The 15740-nt window shown below is 39.6% G+C and overlaps 1 protein-coding gene across 4 annotated transcripts in view; it reads right to left on the reverse strand.

The window, feature by feature from the left end:
* The window catches only part of COL14A1 (collagen type XIV alpha 1 chain), a 230376-nt gene that overhangs the window by 38053 nt on the left and 176583 nt on the right, over window positions 1-15740 (reverse strand). For all 4 annotated transcript variants that reach the window (XM_089898775.1, XM_089898774.1, XM_089898773.1 and 1 more), the window contains exons 40-41: window positions 8052-8105; window positions 7244-7315 (exon numbers count right to left, since the gene is read on the reverse strand). In XM_089898775.1, coding sequence (XP_089754901.1) covers window positions 7244-7315; window positions 8052-8105 — 126 coding nt within the window. The remainder of the gene's footprint in view (window positions 1-7243; window positions 7316-8051; window positions 8106-15740) is intronic.

Raw genomic sequence — 15740 nt, forward strand, 5'->3', positions numbered from 1 at the left:
ATGTATCACTTAACACTTGTTTCCTTATTTATTTTCATTTTGGATGATCTGTCCATTGGTGAAAGTGAGGTGTTTAAGTCCCCTACTATTATTGTGTTACTGTCAATTTACCCTTTTATGGCTGTTAGCATTTGCTGTATGCATTGAGGGGTTCCTGGGTTGGGTGCATGAATATTTACAATTGTTATATCTTCTTCTTGGACTGATCTCTTGATCATTACGTAGTGTTCTTCTTTGTCTCTTGTAATAGTCTTTATTTTATAGTCTATTTTGTCTGATATAAGAATTGCTACTGCAGCTTTCTTTTGATTTCCGTTTGCATGGAATATCTCTTTCCCTCCTTTCACTTTCAGTCTGTATGTGTCCCTAGGTCAGAAGTGGGTCTCTTGTAGACTGCATATATATGGGTCTTGTTTTTGTATCCATTCAGTGAGTCTGTGTCTTTTGGTTGGAGCATTTAATCCATTCACGTTTAAGGTAATTATTGATATGTATGTTCCTATTACCATTTTCTTAATTGTTTTGGGTTTGTCTTTGTAGGTCCTTTTCTTCTCTTGTGTTTCCCACTTAGAGAAGTTCCTTTAGCATTTGTTGTAGAGCTGGTTTGGTGGTGCTGAATTCCCTTAGCTTTTATTTGTCTGTAAAGCTTTTGATTTCTCCATCGAATCTGAATGAGATCCTTGCTGGGTACAGTAATCTTGGTTGTAGGTTCTTCCCTTTCATCACTTTAAATATGTCATGCCACTCCCTTCTGGCTTGTAGAGTTTCTGCTGAGAAATCAGCTGTTAACCTTATGGGAGTTCCCTTGTATGTTATTTGTCATTTTCCCCTTTCTGCTTTCAATAATTTTTGTCTTTAATTTTTTTTTTCTGTGTCTTATTTTTTGCGTATTTGATTACTATGTGTCTCAGCATGTTTCTCCTTGGGTTTATCCTGCCTAGGACTCTCTGCGCTTCCTGGACTTGGGTGGCTATATCCTTTCCCACGTTAGGGAAGTTTTCATCTATAATCTCTTCAAATATTTTTTTGGGTCCTTTCTCTCTCTCTCTTCTCCTTCTGGGACCCCTATAATACAAATGTTGGTGCATTTAATGTTGTCCCAGAGGTCTCTTAGGCTGTCTTCATTTCTTTTCATTCTTTTTTTTTATTCTGTTCTGCAGCAATGAATTCCACCATTCTGTCTTCCAGGTCACTTATCCGTTCTTCTGCCTCAGTTATTCTGGTATTGATTCCTTCTAGTGTATTTTTCATTTCAATTATTGTATTGTTCGTCTCTGTTTGTTCTTTAATTCTTCTAGGTGTTTGTTAAACATTTCTTGCATCTTCTCTATCTTTGCCTCCATTCTTTTTCCAAAGTCCTGGATCATCTTCACTATCATTATTCTGAATTCTTTTTCTGGAAGGTTGCCTATCTCCACTTCATTTAGTTGTTTTTCTGGGGTTTTATCTTGTTCCTTCATCTGGTACAAAGCCCTCTGCCATTTCATCTTGTCTATCTTTCTGTGAATGTCCTTTCCCTTGCCTCTTGCATGTCTATTACACACACGTACATGCACACTTTTTGCATTGCAATTCCTCTTATATCTATCTCTTCCACTCCACCACCGAGGTGCTACCCTAACCATCTCACACCAGTGCATTTGCAACTTCCTTCTAGCTGGCTTCTCTAACTTAAAACCCTCCCTTCCAGTTCATCCTCTACGCAACCACTAGTCTCATCCTCCTCAGATACTACCAGCATACAACTTAGAAAGCTCAGTGACTGTTGATTGATGGCAGCTCTTCCTCTATTCAAAAATCACTCAGTGATTCTTAGACATCCATGTGACAAAGTCAAAGTCCTCAAATTCAATGTCTCATTATTTAGCCCCATCTTCCCCACCTCCTGCTCATCAAAAGTACAACTTCTCATTCTCACAGACCTGGTCTAGTCAGTGTATAAAAACATTTGAAATGTGAGAAAGGTATTAAACATATACCTTATAAATTAGGTATCAACAATAGGAATATTCTAATGCAGTACTTAGCTCAAGTATCACCTATCTGACACTAAATTTTTATTGTAGTATAGCTACAAGTCATTGCATGGATTTCTCTTCTCTCTGTGTAGATGGTAAGACCTCTAATACTGGGGACCGTAACTTATATTACTTTATGTTTCCAAAACCACCTAGCCCATTTTTTGCATAAAAGAGTCACTTGAACATTCAACTAAGTCCAATATTAAATTTAAATATTTATTATAAATCTAGGACTGCTGCCTACTTCCTTTGCAAGCATTTGACACAAAGCAAAAACAAAAATCAGCAAACAAAAATAAGTAACTCTTTCACATTTTTTTTTTGTGTGTGTGTGGTATGTGGCCCTCTCACTGCTGTGGCTTCCCCCGTTGCGGAGCACAGGCTCCGGAGGTGCAGGCCCATCGGCCATGGCTCACGGGCCCAGCCACTCCACGGCACGTGGGATCCTCCTGGACTGGCGCACGAACCCGCATCCCCTGCATCAGCAGGCGGACTCCCAACCACTGTGCCACCAGGGAAGCCCCACATTTTTAATATATTAAGAAACTGTTTGTAAGTACTAGTAGTTTAATACTCAAGCTGATTTTACCATGTTCCAAGCACTGTCCTTGGTGTATTAACTCATTTAACTCTTATAACAGCCCTATAAAATGAACGCATTTAATCCTTGTAAGGTTCCTATGAGATAAATATATTTATTCTTTATAAGAACCCTATGAGATATTACTTCCATTTTACATATAAGGGAAGTGATGTACTGAGAAGACAAATAACTTGCCCAAGGTCACACAATAAGAAAATGGAAAAGCTGGGACCTGAACCCAATCAGCTAAGCTCCAGAATCTGCACTCTCCCCGGTACACACTACTGCTGCCATGAAAGAGAACACTGCTCAACAAATTTGCTAGCCAGAATCATTTTTTTCAGTGAAGATAGTATTTTTCCTAATTAAATAATAATTTAAAAAGCAAACATATATCTCCCAAACCTCACAGTAGTCATTCAGAATTAGATTTTTGTTTTGTTTCGTTTTGTTTGTTTTTTTCGAGTGACTTATCATTTTGTTTGAGTCGCTTCTTATAATCTATTTTATCTTGAATATTTTTGTTTCTGAACCAATGTATTCTTTGATATTTCCATTGCTAGCTATCATTTATTAAGTTGTCTTGTCTGAAATGCTTGAAACTTAGAAAAAGAAACTACAGGGACTTCCCTGGTGGTCCAGTGGTTAAGACTCCACGCTTCTACGGCAGGGGATGCAGGTTCAATCCCTGGTTGGGGAACTACGATCCTGCATGCCACGCTGCGCAGCCAAGAAAACAAAAGAAGAAGAAGAAAAAAGAAAAAGAAACTACCATGCAAACCTGAGTGATAAGGTAAATGGACAGCATCAGCTGTGGGCACCTTCTGGTATATAGGGATGGATGTATTTAACTGGGCATGAAATTCCTCAAACTCAGTCTCACAATGCTTGTTACTAAGTAGCTGCAGGACATAGCTAGGCAGTCTCCAAGAAAGATCCATTTAGTGAATATATCTGAATGGCAAGAAATTATTTTTTATTCCAACTTCTCTGACATTTTTTCTTTGATTTTTGCAAAGTAAAACAAAAACAAACTAAAAATTCCTGAGTGAGTTAAGGTTCATAACTCCACCAAAGTATGCTTTGAGGGAAAACACACATTCCCTGTACATGTAGGCGAGAAAAAGTGGCACATTTTCCTTTAATTTCAGGAACCCTTGAAATGTAAAGAAAAGAAAATACAGTAGCTACATTCATAGATTCACAGAATTTTAGTCCTGAAGGCAAGAAGAATGATCTCACGGTCCAAGCTCCAAATATTAGATGTCTGCTAACCAAAATCAAAACATCCCTCATTCGGCTCTAAATGTCTCCCACATCTGACCCCCAATCTGTAAGAATAACCTTCTCATACTCACCTGAACATCAGCCTAACTGGAAGGCAATCATACCTTCATTCTTTCTTTTAACAAACACTTATTAAGTACCCTCTATGATACTGAGCTGGGGTCTAGGAATCAGAACATGAGTATGATAAAATTTCTGCCCTCAAGGAACTCTCCTTTCGTGGAGAGATGGACATCTATAGTTGAAATGAAGTCTCTCAGCCTGAGGACATGAGGGTGGCCTCACACAGGAAGTGCACAGCTTAAGAGAGATAATAGCCAGAAGCTCACCAGGTGGAGAAAGGAGGAGAAAGCAACCCAGACACATGGAAGAGCATCCCCAAAAGGCAAAAAAAAAAAAAAAAGTGTGAAACAGGATGGCATATATTGGGGGAGCTTTAAATAATTTGGGGTGACAACTCCAAGGGATGTTGTCATACCTCCAAGAGAAAGGATGATGCCAGATCAAGTCGGAGGGTAAAGAAAGGGCCCATCGTCAAGGGCTACGTATATGTGGCTGAATATTTGGGCCCTATCCCCTGGTGACAGGGATCCACTGAGGAGATTCAAGCCAGGAAATGACACAACATTTCTCCTGCAGTTCTCCTGCAAGGGGAGATACCATATTTTAGCTTATGCTTAAGCCTCAGGTAGGAATTATGACCGCAACAGCATTAATGCCCATTCTGTCGTTTGAAGTCAGCAGCTAAAAGCAGGGTTCATGAAAGCAAACATTTTCCTGGCACCGACTATAGGAAACACACTGCTATTTTCAGTGGGGCGGTGTGTCTTTCTTGGTCTCTTTCCCTCCCGCCTTCCTAGACAGACATCCATGGGACATCAATCAAGGCCTTTACACCGTGACACTGAGCCTACTTTACTAAACACGTCAGTCTGGCAGCCAGTAGGCATATGGCTCCTCCCAGCCCAAAGCACAGGGAAAAGTCTGGCCTGGATGGTTCAGAGAACAACTGGCTTTTGAGAGAATACGCAGTGCTGTCTCTGATATAAATGCCACCATCATTGGCCCTTTTCTGTTGATTTATAACAATAGAAGATAATATTATTAACGAGTGTTTTATTTCCAGGAAAAAATGTATTGCTATTTTTCTATGCCCCATATTTAAAGTCTATTCTAGAGCTACAAAAGGCCAGATGGATAAGCAGGGTGGGGTCCTACTTACCTAATGTATTTCATATCTCACTCTACTCCTCCCTCACCCCACTGTTCTCTCCCAAGTACTCCTAGAGCCTGTTCCTTCCTATCGCATTCCATCCCTCTGCAGTTAGGGTCAACCCAGCTTGGGTTAAGGGAAACTGCACAAATATATTTGTTTATTGTCTAACCAAGTTAAACCAGTGTTTTGGTTTTTTGTTTCACCTTAAGGTGCCTCAAAGTCTTTGCTATCCTAAAACTTGGCATGACTTTCTGAGAAAAAGATTTAGTATACACTGTCTCTGAGACTTCTTTCCCAGAACCCCTTGCTCTCTGAGCCCTGCTGACATATTCTGGAACTCTTGTTTCCTGGAGCACATTTTGGGAAGTGGACTGAAGCCTGGTAGCAGAGATAATAGAAAAAGATGTGTGAGGATAAAGCAATCAAATTTTCTTCTGTGACCCATCAGCAACTTGATATGAAAAGAGGAGATCTAAAAGGGTTTTGCACCATGACAGTGTATTTATCTTCCATAAGTATATGGCTCTGTAAAATGACAACTAAGGAGAGCTTTATTTGAGTGTGCAAATTAGGATGTGTTTGCTAAAATCTGGAGGCATTTTTTTATGTTCATGTCTTATGTGTGTTTGTGTACCTGCAAATGTGTCATGTGAATCACAGCCTAGAATAGGACCCTGAGGGCAAAATCAGTTTATTGAAATGGGTTTCAAGAATAAAGAGTGACTATCTGAGTAGCTAGAGGGAGAGAGTTTCTTTCTGAATGAGAACCAGTGTTTATGTTATGCCTTCTTCGGTGTGGTAGGCAGAAAAAGGCCCCTGAAGTGTTCATGCCGTAATCCCCAGAACTTGTGAATATATTACTTTATGTGGCAAAAGGACTTTGAAGTGTGATTTAGTTAGGGTCTTGAAGTAATGTAGGGAGATTATCTAGGATTATCTGGGTGGCCCAAATGTAATCACATACATCATTCAAAGCAAAGAAACTTTCTGGGCTATGTTTGGGGGAGATATGATTATGGAAAAATGGTCAGAGAGATGCGACACTGCTGACTTCAAAGTGGGCCACAAACCAAGGACGGTGGGAAGTCTTTAGAAGCTAGAGAAGGCAAGGTAATAGATTCTCCCCTAGAACTTCCAGAAAGGAAAAGCTGACACCTTGATTTTAAAACCCAGTGAGACTACATCAGACTTCTGACCTACAGAACTGTAAGATAATAAATTTTTGTTGTTTTAAGCCCCTAAGATTGTGGTAATTGTTATAGCAGGGAGTAGAAACCGACTTCATTAACCTCTCCTACCCTCACCCTTCAGATTTCACTGTTCCATGAATCCTTAGCACATCTGCAATGTATATACATTGACACTTCTCAATTGCTTTAGTTTATGGATACAGATTTGGTACCTCGCAGATAATACCAGAAGGCTGACTAATAATTACACCCAGAAGGAACAATTTGCAAGTCGCAGAAGATGCCAAGTGTGCCTTTGGAGGCTGTACTTCAACAACCTTATTTTACAGACGAGGAAACAGGCCCAGATAAGCTCATCTGTTTCTCCCCCATCCTACCCCTACCCCCTCCACTGATCACATTTAAGCACCAACCTAAGAGATTAGAAGCACAAAAATGGGAGGTAATTAGTTCCATTCACTGGGCCTTCATTTACACCACTATTCGCGAATGTGTGAGTGTGTGTTTTAATGGCAAAGTCTGTCTTTCTCGCAGAGTTTAGGAAAGAAAAATCTCTTCCCATTTTCACTAATCCTGGACTTTCTCCAGCCTTGTATTTCTCACCCAGGAGACAGGCCTAATTAACAGATAGTACTGTACCCAGTCCCTGTAAAGATGGCATTGAGTTGACTTAGCCAAATACAGAATAACAAACAATGGAAATATATATAAGCAGAAGCTTAGCTGCAGAGATTTCTGTTGGGACCATTTGTCTTTAGCCATGATATATGCACAGTCTGATCTTAATCTTTATCCTAGGAGATTCTCTGTTTTCCTCATGGATTCCCACAGAATCCAGTCCTGAAAAATACATCTTGACCAAAGAAGATGCTGTAAATTTAAACACATAAATAAACCAGAGGGATAACTGGGCAACCATCCTGACTGGCTACAGTCACATACTCACAGGTGGTCCGAGGGCGCCTTGGGGTCCCGTGCTTCCTGTGATTCCTGGGACTCCAGGGGCTCCGGGAATGCCCTAATAGAAAGGAATACGGAGCAAAGGTGAGGACTCACTCATTCTCATCGAAAACAGCTAGCTCTCAAGAAAGAGCAGCAAACATGCACAGTTAACCTCACCTCCCCGCCCAACACCAAGTCTTCAGGATTCACTGCTCATTCCTGTTTCCAACTAACGTACCACAAAAGTAAGGAAGACAGTTTTGGAAAAGTCTCCACTCTGTCGGTTAGATGTAGTTCTTTCAAATTCAAGCCTTTTTTATATATAGTAGTGACATTTACACACCACTATATAGAAAATAGATAATCAACAAGGACCTACTGTAGAGCACAGGGAATGCTACTCAATACCCTGTAATGGCCTATATGGGAAAATAATCTAAAGAAGAGGAGATATATGTATACGTATAACTGATTCACTTTGCTTTACACCTGAAACTAACACAACATTGTAAATCAACTATACTCCAATAAAAATTTAAAAAGAAAAAATAATTCAAGGCTTATCTGTGTCTAATAAAAGTAAATCAATGCAGGTGATCTTATGGCAAAGTGGCTCAGAGGTAGAATAATCAAGCCACATGGATACATGATTTTTTAAGGATGTTTTAGGAAGAGCTCTGTACCAAGGGATGAGTTGTTACATATAGCAAAGATGGCCGCCAAGGTGAAAGGTTTGGCAGAAGAAAATCTCACAAAAGAGATGAATTGCTTTAAAGCAGTACTACATCCCAGTAGTTCCTGGAAATACTTACAATTGGCCCTGGTGGTCCCGGAGGGCCAGAGGATCCATCCTTTCCAGGAAAGCCCTGGGGGAAGAAAAACATGGTGCGTCAACTATGCAGTTGCTTTACATGGCTTTCAGAAAAGGTGCACTTAATCCCATTTAATATCTGGGGGCAAGTCCTTTCATTTACTCTGGACTTCCAAGGATTCACTGCTTTTATACCCTTCACGGGAATTGTTCTTGGCAAAGACTTTTGTGTCTGTTGGCTCTATGAAATTGTCCGATGTAAGAATTTTAGGTGTAAGAGATACCACTTACAAACATAAACAGGAACTTGTTTCCAGAAAGTGTTTTTTTATTAAACTAAGCATAACAAGTGAGAAGGGAGATCAATTCTGGTCATTAATGACCAGCCAAAAAGACGAATTAGTGTCTTTCTGGACCTAAGGGAGTTTGGGGCAGGGAATCCCTATCACAGGAATCTATATTACAAATTAGGAGTATTACAACATCTGCAACTCTACAGCTCTTCAGGAGCTGCCTGGGGGAAACTGGGGGGATGTCCTGCTGTAATGATACAGTTTTGACTGCTGAGCAGGTTTACTGAATGTGTGTACATGTTTGCTTCCCATTCCGTGATGGAAGAGTTTAAGGCAGAAAGAAAACGATGTTCTTTATAAAAGTATCTTCCTCAATTATTGAATGTGTGTATGTGCATGTTATTTTTATGTGAATGTTAAAAAAAAAATAGAACAGTTGGAGTGACTTACTCTCAAAAGGTTGTAGTTCTTAATTGTGGGTGCTGGTCCTTCCAATGCAGTTAAAAACATGAGAGAGGGTCTTCAATCTGAATTTTATAATAAGTTTATAAAATTTTGTTCAAGACATTACTTTCTACTACATGGAGAAATGGACTTTTCATCTTGGGATTTGTCCCCCCATTCTCATCTCAAGTCAACTCAAACCAACATCTCCTGGCTTCCTTGCTGCCTCTCCCAATTCCCTTTCTGAAATGTGTGCCACTTTTCCAGTGAGCTGTCTTTTCCATTTATCTGGCTCATGAAAATCCTTCTCCTTAGGGGTCCCCATCCACATTCACATTATGTCTCCTTATGTCAAGGTATCAAATAAAAGAGAGTCAAGATGAGGCTGGATGAAAGGAAATGGTGTGAGTTGGGAGAAAAGGTACGAAATGAAAGATTGGCATGAAGAGGGGGTAGGATAGTAAAAGCAATGGTCAGCAAGGCCCTTTCATCATGCTCTCAAGCTCGAATACCAGCAAGTCTTAAAACCAGCTAAGGCAGAGGATTCTAGAACCCAGCAATCTTGATGGTTTTCCTTTTCTGCCTGGGCACATTATGAGGTAACATCTCCCAGCCTCCTGTTCCAGCAATTCTGTTAGAGCCATGGGGCTGAGTTCTGGCCTGTGGAAAGGGGTCAATTCCACTTCTGGTTCATAAAAATTTCCTATGGGTAATCCTCCACTTTCTTTTCCCCTTCTTTAACAACTTTAGGGCCCACATGTTGAAGATCAAAGTGTCCCAAGACAGAAAGACCTTGAGTCCCTAAGTGACTGTATGGATTAGAGACTAGCTCCACCCCACAGCCCCACTCCTCTACCTATTCTGTCGACAGCACTGGCTGTGACCAAACAATAGACTTTATTTCATCTCATTTCATTTATTTTTTTAATTGCTTGAAACCACTGAGATTTTAGGGTCTTTGTTATAATAGTTATCCTATACTAATATAAAGGCTAGTTGTTTTTTTCTCTACTACTTCTATTCATTCACTTTAGTTATTCATTCAAAACTATTATTAAGTCAGAAAGCTTCAGTGATAGGCCCTGATACAGATTAAATTACACACACACATACATACATACATACATACACACACATACATCCTTCTTTGGATCTGCTAGCTAAACAACAAAAATTAATACTGACATAGGTTGAAAGAAATTATTTTACATGGAGTTTAAATATAGCATACCCAGGAAGAGGGTGTAAAAAAATCAGAATATGTAAAAGAAAAACAGAACCTTAGAACTTCTCCAGCCCAACTCCCTCATCTGGTCAGTGAGAAAACTTAGGAGGCCTTACCATTAAAAATTTTTTTTTTAAATCTACTATTATTTTCTAGATGAAGTTCACATAAGAAAAAAAAAGGACTCTGAGCACATAGTCAATAATTTAAGAAGACATTTTTCAAAGGACGTCATTTGCTTCCTGCCTTAAAACTCTTCCAGCACTGGAGGGGAAGCAAACACACACTCGTGTCTAAGGCCACACATGACACACAGCCAACACCATGGCCCAGCAGTCAAAAGTATAGCATTGCTGCAGGAAGCCCTCCCTGACTCTTTTCCAGACTGTGCCCAGAGAGAAAAAAAATCTCAAAAACAAGCAAGGGCAATTTTATTCATAGAGGGAGGCAAGCCATGTCATACTTTCTGAAAAGAAAACTGCATTATTCCAAGGAAGACCTGCAGGAAATAATACATTGACTCCCCTCTCCCAATCATGTTTACAAAGCAATGATCTGAAGGAGTTTACAAAGCAATGATCTGTCAGCGCTCTCCTTCATCGTGGCTCTGGAAGGATGCTCTAGAGAACAGTTTTGAATTCACTTGATTTACAGACACCATGCGTGTATCACCTGGAAGCGAAGAGGATGAAATGTCGTTCTTATATAGGAGCTAAATTTGGCCGAGAGGCTATTGCTTCTGTGCGATCAAATCAAAAGAAGAGACTACATGTTTGTTCACTCTGTGTTCTTCCACCGAAAGCACATCCTCAGAAGCTGAGATTTCTTTTTTTTTTGAGGGCAGAAATCATGTCTTATTCACCGTTCCTTTCCTAATTCCTCCCTAGCACATGGTTGGCACAAATAGGTACTAATAAAAAGTTAAATTTGAATAAAATTGAGGCACCTGGAAGAAGTGCTCTGGTTATCATGTATAAAATACATTTATCATTTATAAAATAAATAAATATGATTTGCAGGCATAATTAGTCCGGAAAAGCATAGGGTGGGCTGAGGGGGTGGGGGATGCCAATCTTATCCGTCTTTGCTCTTGAACCCTCCACAAGCCTGGAGGAAAGGGATCAGGAGTTATCTAGCTCAGAAGCTGAAATTTCATTTCAGTGACTATCTGAGAGGTGGTTTCCTAGAAGCAGACTGGGTTGTTGTTCCTTTGATTTATAGCGGGAGTGTTCTTGGGAGAAAACTTTTAGGTATGAAGGAGGCAGGAGAGTGCAGGCAGAGAGGTTAGGTTAGAATTGGATTTAGCTAAGACTGGCTTCAGTCTGACCCCATGGGGAGCTCTGGAGTGTGAGTTACGCCTCAGAGTTGACCTACCACAAGGTTTTATATACCCACATCAGTTAGTCATTGACTGGAGCCAAGGCGGCAGTTCCAAGGGTAGCTCTCTGTAGAAGAGGTAACTGAGTTGTTAGCAGTCAAACCCACAGCAGCCGGGGGATGGAGTACACCTGCCAGGTAAAGGGGCTCTGACCAGGGCACCAGTAGCATCCATTCCAGTGCATTTTACTCTAGCTCTTTCGTTCATGGAATGTCATGAACGACTGCACATTTTTACATATAACAGTTCAAGAATAAAGGCGTTCTTAAGGGTACTGTGAGTTTCCTGCTTCTCTCATTCCAAATTAAAATTTACTTGCTATACCTGGTTATAATTAGAAGGATGTTAGGCTCAATATTATTTTAGAAACAAAGCCCTTTTTCCCCCAAATCTCTTCCTAACCCTAAAAAAGTTCACAATTTCATCACATAGTTTTATTTTTTTTATAACTTTTGAATCACGCTTTAAATTTATCTTTGAAAGATTTGTTTTACTTGTAAGCCTCACATTTGTCACATTACTGAAACATATTTGCAGAACTACTATGTGCTGGGCATTTTGCTAGGTTTGGGGTAGACAATGATGAACAAGACAGTTTCTTTTCAAGGAGGTGACGGTTTTGAGAAAAGTCAACAATTGAAAGTAAATGACAATGAGCTATGATGATGGACTAGAAGATTCCATGGGAACATGCAGGAAGGGCACCCACATGCAGGTGTGGGGTTTCACAGGAGAGGTGGATTTTAAGTCAAGGGATCCAGGATGGTTGGGACACTGCATCACTCTCCCTGCTCAGGTACCACTGCAGCATCCACATTACAGCCCATCCTCACATGCCAGTCAGCTCTTTATATCAAAGCAATAAACTTGATGAAAAGAAAAACCACGTAAAATGTCTGCATTTTACATGGCAAAATAATTGGCAAATTCTAGCTTTGTGATTCAGTTTCACTTTAATCAAAGCCAGCTGAATGGTTTTCAGCCCTAAACAGCTAGAAATGGGTTTGCACTTCCCCAAACATTTCTAGATCTATAAATTATCCATTTCATATCAGGAAGCCAATCTCAGTACATGTGTGTTTGCGGATTAAGCACCCTCATAAAAAACAGAAAACTTTAATTAAGCAATGAAGAATGTATATTAGGGGATAGAAGATTAAACAATAAGCATAATGTGAGAATTCACTTAAACCGATACGTTTATTTTTTAAAGCACATAAAATCAGCCACTTACAAACAGGGGTGTTTTATAACATGAGTAGCTCCAATCATTTTCCCTTTTTGAGATTCCCACCTCAAAATATTAATACACACCAACAACCCACATTAAAAATAATTTTTGCTATAAAAACTTGAAAGGCTTTTTATAATTTATTTTGAAAACATTTGGCTCTGAGCAACTTATTAAGTTATGGTTGGCTATGATTTATCAGCAAAAGGAAATCTATCCAAAATGTGTCTTCAAAAATCACTGATGTTTGAATAAATACTAAATTTAACCATGGTTGAAGTTAGCAAAGTGTAATGTTTTACAGACATTTAACTAATTTATTAATTTTCATTTTTTCGGTTTTCTTTTCCATACACTAGAGCAAACACATATGCTTTTTTTCAGGTGGCAAGCACTTTTTGTAGGCTCTTAAAAAGTTTGTAGTTTCAAGGTACTGTGTCTATGGCATTTAAAGGATGAAACAGATGTGCCCAAAAAGTGTGTTGTAACTAAAGTTAGAAGCTAGAATATTTATGTTTATGTAGATAACAGAAATAGCACTCAGAGCTAGTGACTCAGTTATGATATTCACCATCCATGCCTTCTTTGAAGTCTGCAAGGGTGGACCACGGACACGAACCGTAATTGGCAGTAACACAGCCAATTGTTAAGGTCCTTTGACGGACACCACACTCTCAGGTAGAGTGGGATCTGTAAGCAGCTGGCATCTGATGAGTTTGTTGAAACAGAACAAACTCAAGCAATGAAGACTAAAGACACACTTGAAGAAACCCCATCTGCACAATTTCAACCCTGAGAGCAACGGCAAGAGACCAGCGTGGCAGTCAGCCATAGGAAATAAGGCTTTACTTGCAACTAAGGATTAAGACCAACCACCAGATTAAGAGGCCAAGGGGTAAAAAGCCACAGACTCTGTAAACACTGGCCCAGGTTAGACATCCAAGATCAATCCTGAATGTGATACTACGTTGAGTCACACTGGGGAATTTTCAGTTTCTCACACACACACACACACAGCACGTATGTGTGTATATATATGTTTATATATACATATATTTTATATATGTACACAATACACTACTTTTTTAATGTACAAATATATATATATTACATATATAAGTTAAATGTAGATACAGAAATATAAACATGTGTATAGTTTTAGTAACCTGCAATGGTGACTTCAGTGAATTACAACCACAGCAATATTCTACCCAAGAAACTACTTTGACACACAAAGGGCTTAACATAATATACTATCCAGTGATTCTAAAACCTAGCTGATTATTAGAATCATTCAGCTTTTTTTTTTTTTTTTTTTTTGCGGTATGCGGGCCTCTCACTGCTGTGGCCTCTCCCATTGCGGAGCACAGGCTCCGGACGCGCAGGCTCAGCGGCCATGGCTCACAAGCCTAGCCGCTCCGTGGCATGTGGGACCTTTCTGGACCGGGGCATGAACCCGTGTCCCCTGCATCGGCAGGCGGACTCTCAACTACTGCACCACCAGGGAAGCCCTCATTAAGCAGGGAAGCCCTCATTAAGCTTTTTTAAAACTATACATGCCTAAGTCATACCCAAGACCTTTTGTATCTGAATCTCTGAGGCAGAAGCTCAGGAATCTGCATATTTAAAAAAACAAAACAAAACACAAAACAACAATTTGGTCATTTAAGTTGTGGAACTGCTGGTTTACAAATATAAAAATGTCTCGCCTGACCCCAAGGGACAGCGTTAGAACCAGAGTGCAAGACAGATAGCATTTGTACCCTATGCCCCAATAGAAGCATCTTTAAAGCCAGTAATAACATGATACTAATTTCCTAAGTAACAGTTCTCTCCTCGGATGGGCCACTATCCAAGTAAAAGTGAAAAGTAATCACAGAAACATATTCTTATGTGTGAACAATCAATTTCTACTTCCTCAAGAAAGTAACCCAAACTGGGTTCCTTCTCCACAAAAAAATGCTGGGTGAGATATCTTCAGTGACGGAGTCCTTCTTATTCATATTTTTACTGGAAGAGTTGCCCATATTAACAAAATCCCACTTTACCCTTTAACATAATTTTGTGGAAGGAGAGAGTGCAGTGTTGGAGCCTGAGAGTGGATTATAATCCTGGCTGCAATGCTTGCTTGCTGTGTGGCATTGTTTGAGTTACTTCAACTTTCTGAGCTTCAGATTCTTTGTCTATATAATGGGGTAACAGTGCCTAGCATTCGTGACTATTCTGAGGATTGGAGAACATAACATTTGTAAAGCACTGCACTTAGTCAAGAATCAATGACAGTGGCCGCTGCCCTTTTTATTAAAATAATCTGCCAAATCCCAATTGCATATACTGTCATCACTGTGGTTGACTGGGAGAATGTTTTCCTGGGATTTTATAAAAACCCGTTTAGATCCATGAAAAGGAAGATCGTATCGTTCTCTCAACTAGCTTTGTGATGAGTTTTACATTTCCTCTTCTGGAGGAAGGAAGATACTCAAGGGGATAATTATCATGAACCTTGGTATTTAATAAAACAGTCCTTAGATGAATCTCTCATCACAGCTTGACATTTATGATAGGAATTAAATCCAGATCGTTGACTCAAGTTCAATTTTTCAAGTATATTTTAAGTCCAACTTGCTTTGATGAAGTGGGACATTCATCACAAGTATGGCTTTTGTTTACATCAAACCCACATAAAAAGGAAGCATGTTCCAAACGTCCTTTCAATGTGGACTCCAAGAAAATTAAACAACAAGCCACTTGCTTTTTCTTTAGACTTTTTTCATAGTTCATTAAAATCTTCTAAGGTGCCTTAATAATGTTACGGACAGGCATCATAAAATATTGCACTGTCCTGACTCATTAGGTCTACACTGAAAATAGTGAATACTTGTATCAGCTAAAGTTGAAATTTTATATAGAAATTTTTTATATGAATTAATTCCCACAATAGCTCTATGGAGTTGAATATTATTTTTTCCACCTCACAGATGAGGAAAGTGAGGCTTGGGCTTTTTAAGTAACTGGTTCAGTGCCATATGGCTACGGTTCAAACTGAGGTCTGGCTAACTGTCCAAGTCTCTGATATTTACCACTGGACCATCCTGCTTCTCGTAACCACACAAGTTCAG

This window comes from Delphinapterus leucas, chromosome 17, assembly GCF_059928025.1.
Source record: "Delphinapterus leucas isolate spDelLeu-1000000601 "Yukka" chromosome 17, BTC_Dleu_Yukka2, whole genome shotgun sequence".
NCBI lineage: Eukaryota > Metazoa > Chordata > Mammalia > Artiodactyla > Monodontidae > Delphinapterus > Delphinapterus leucas.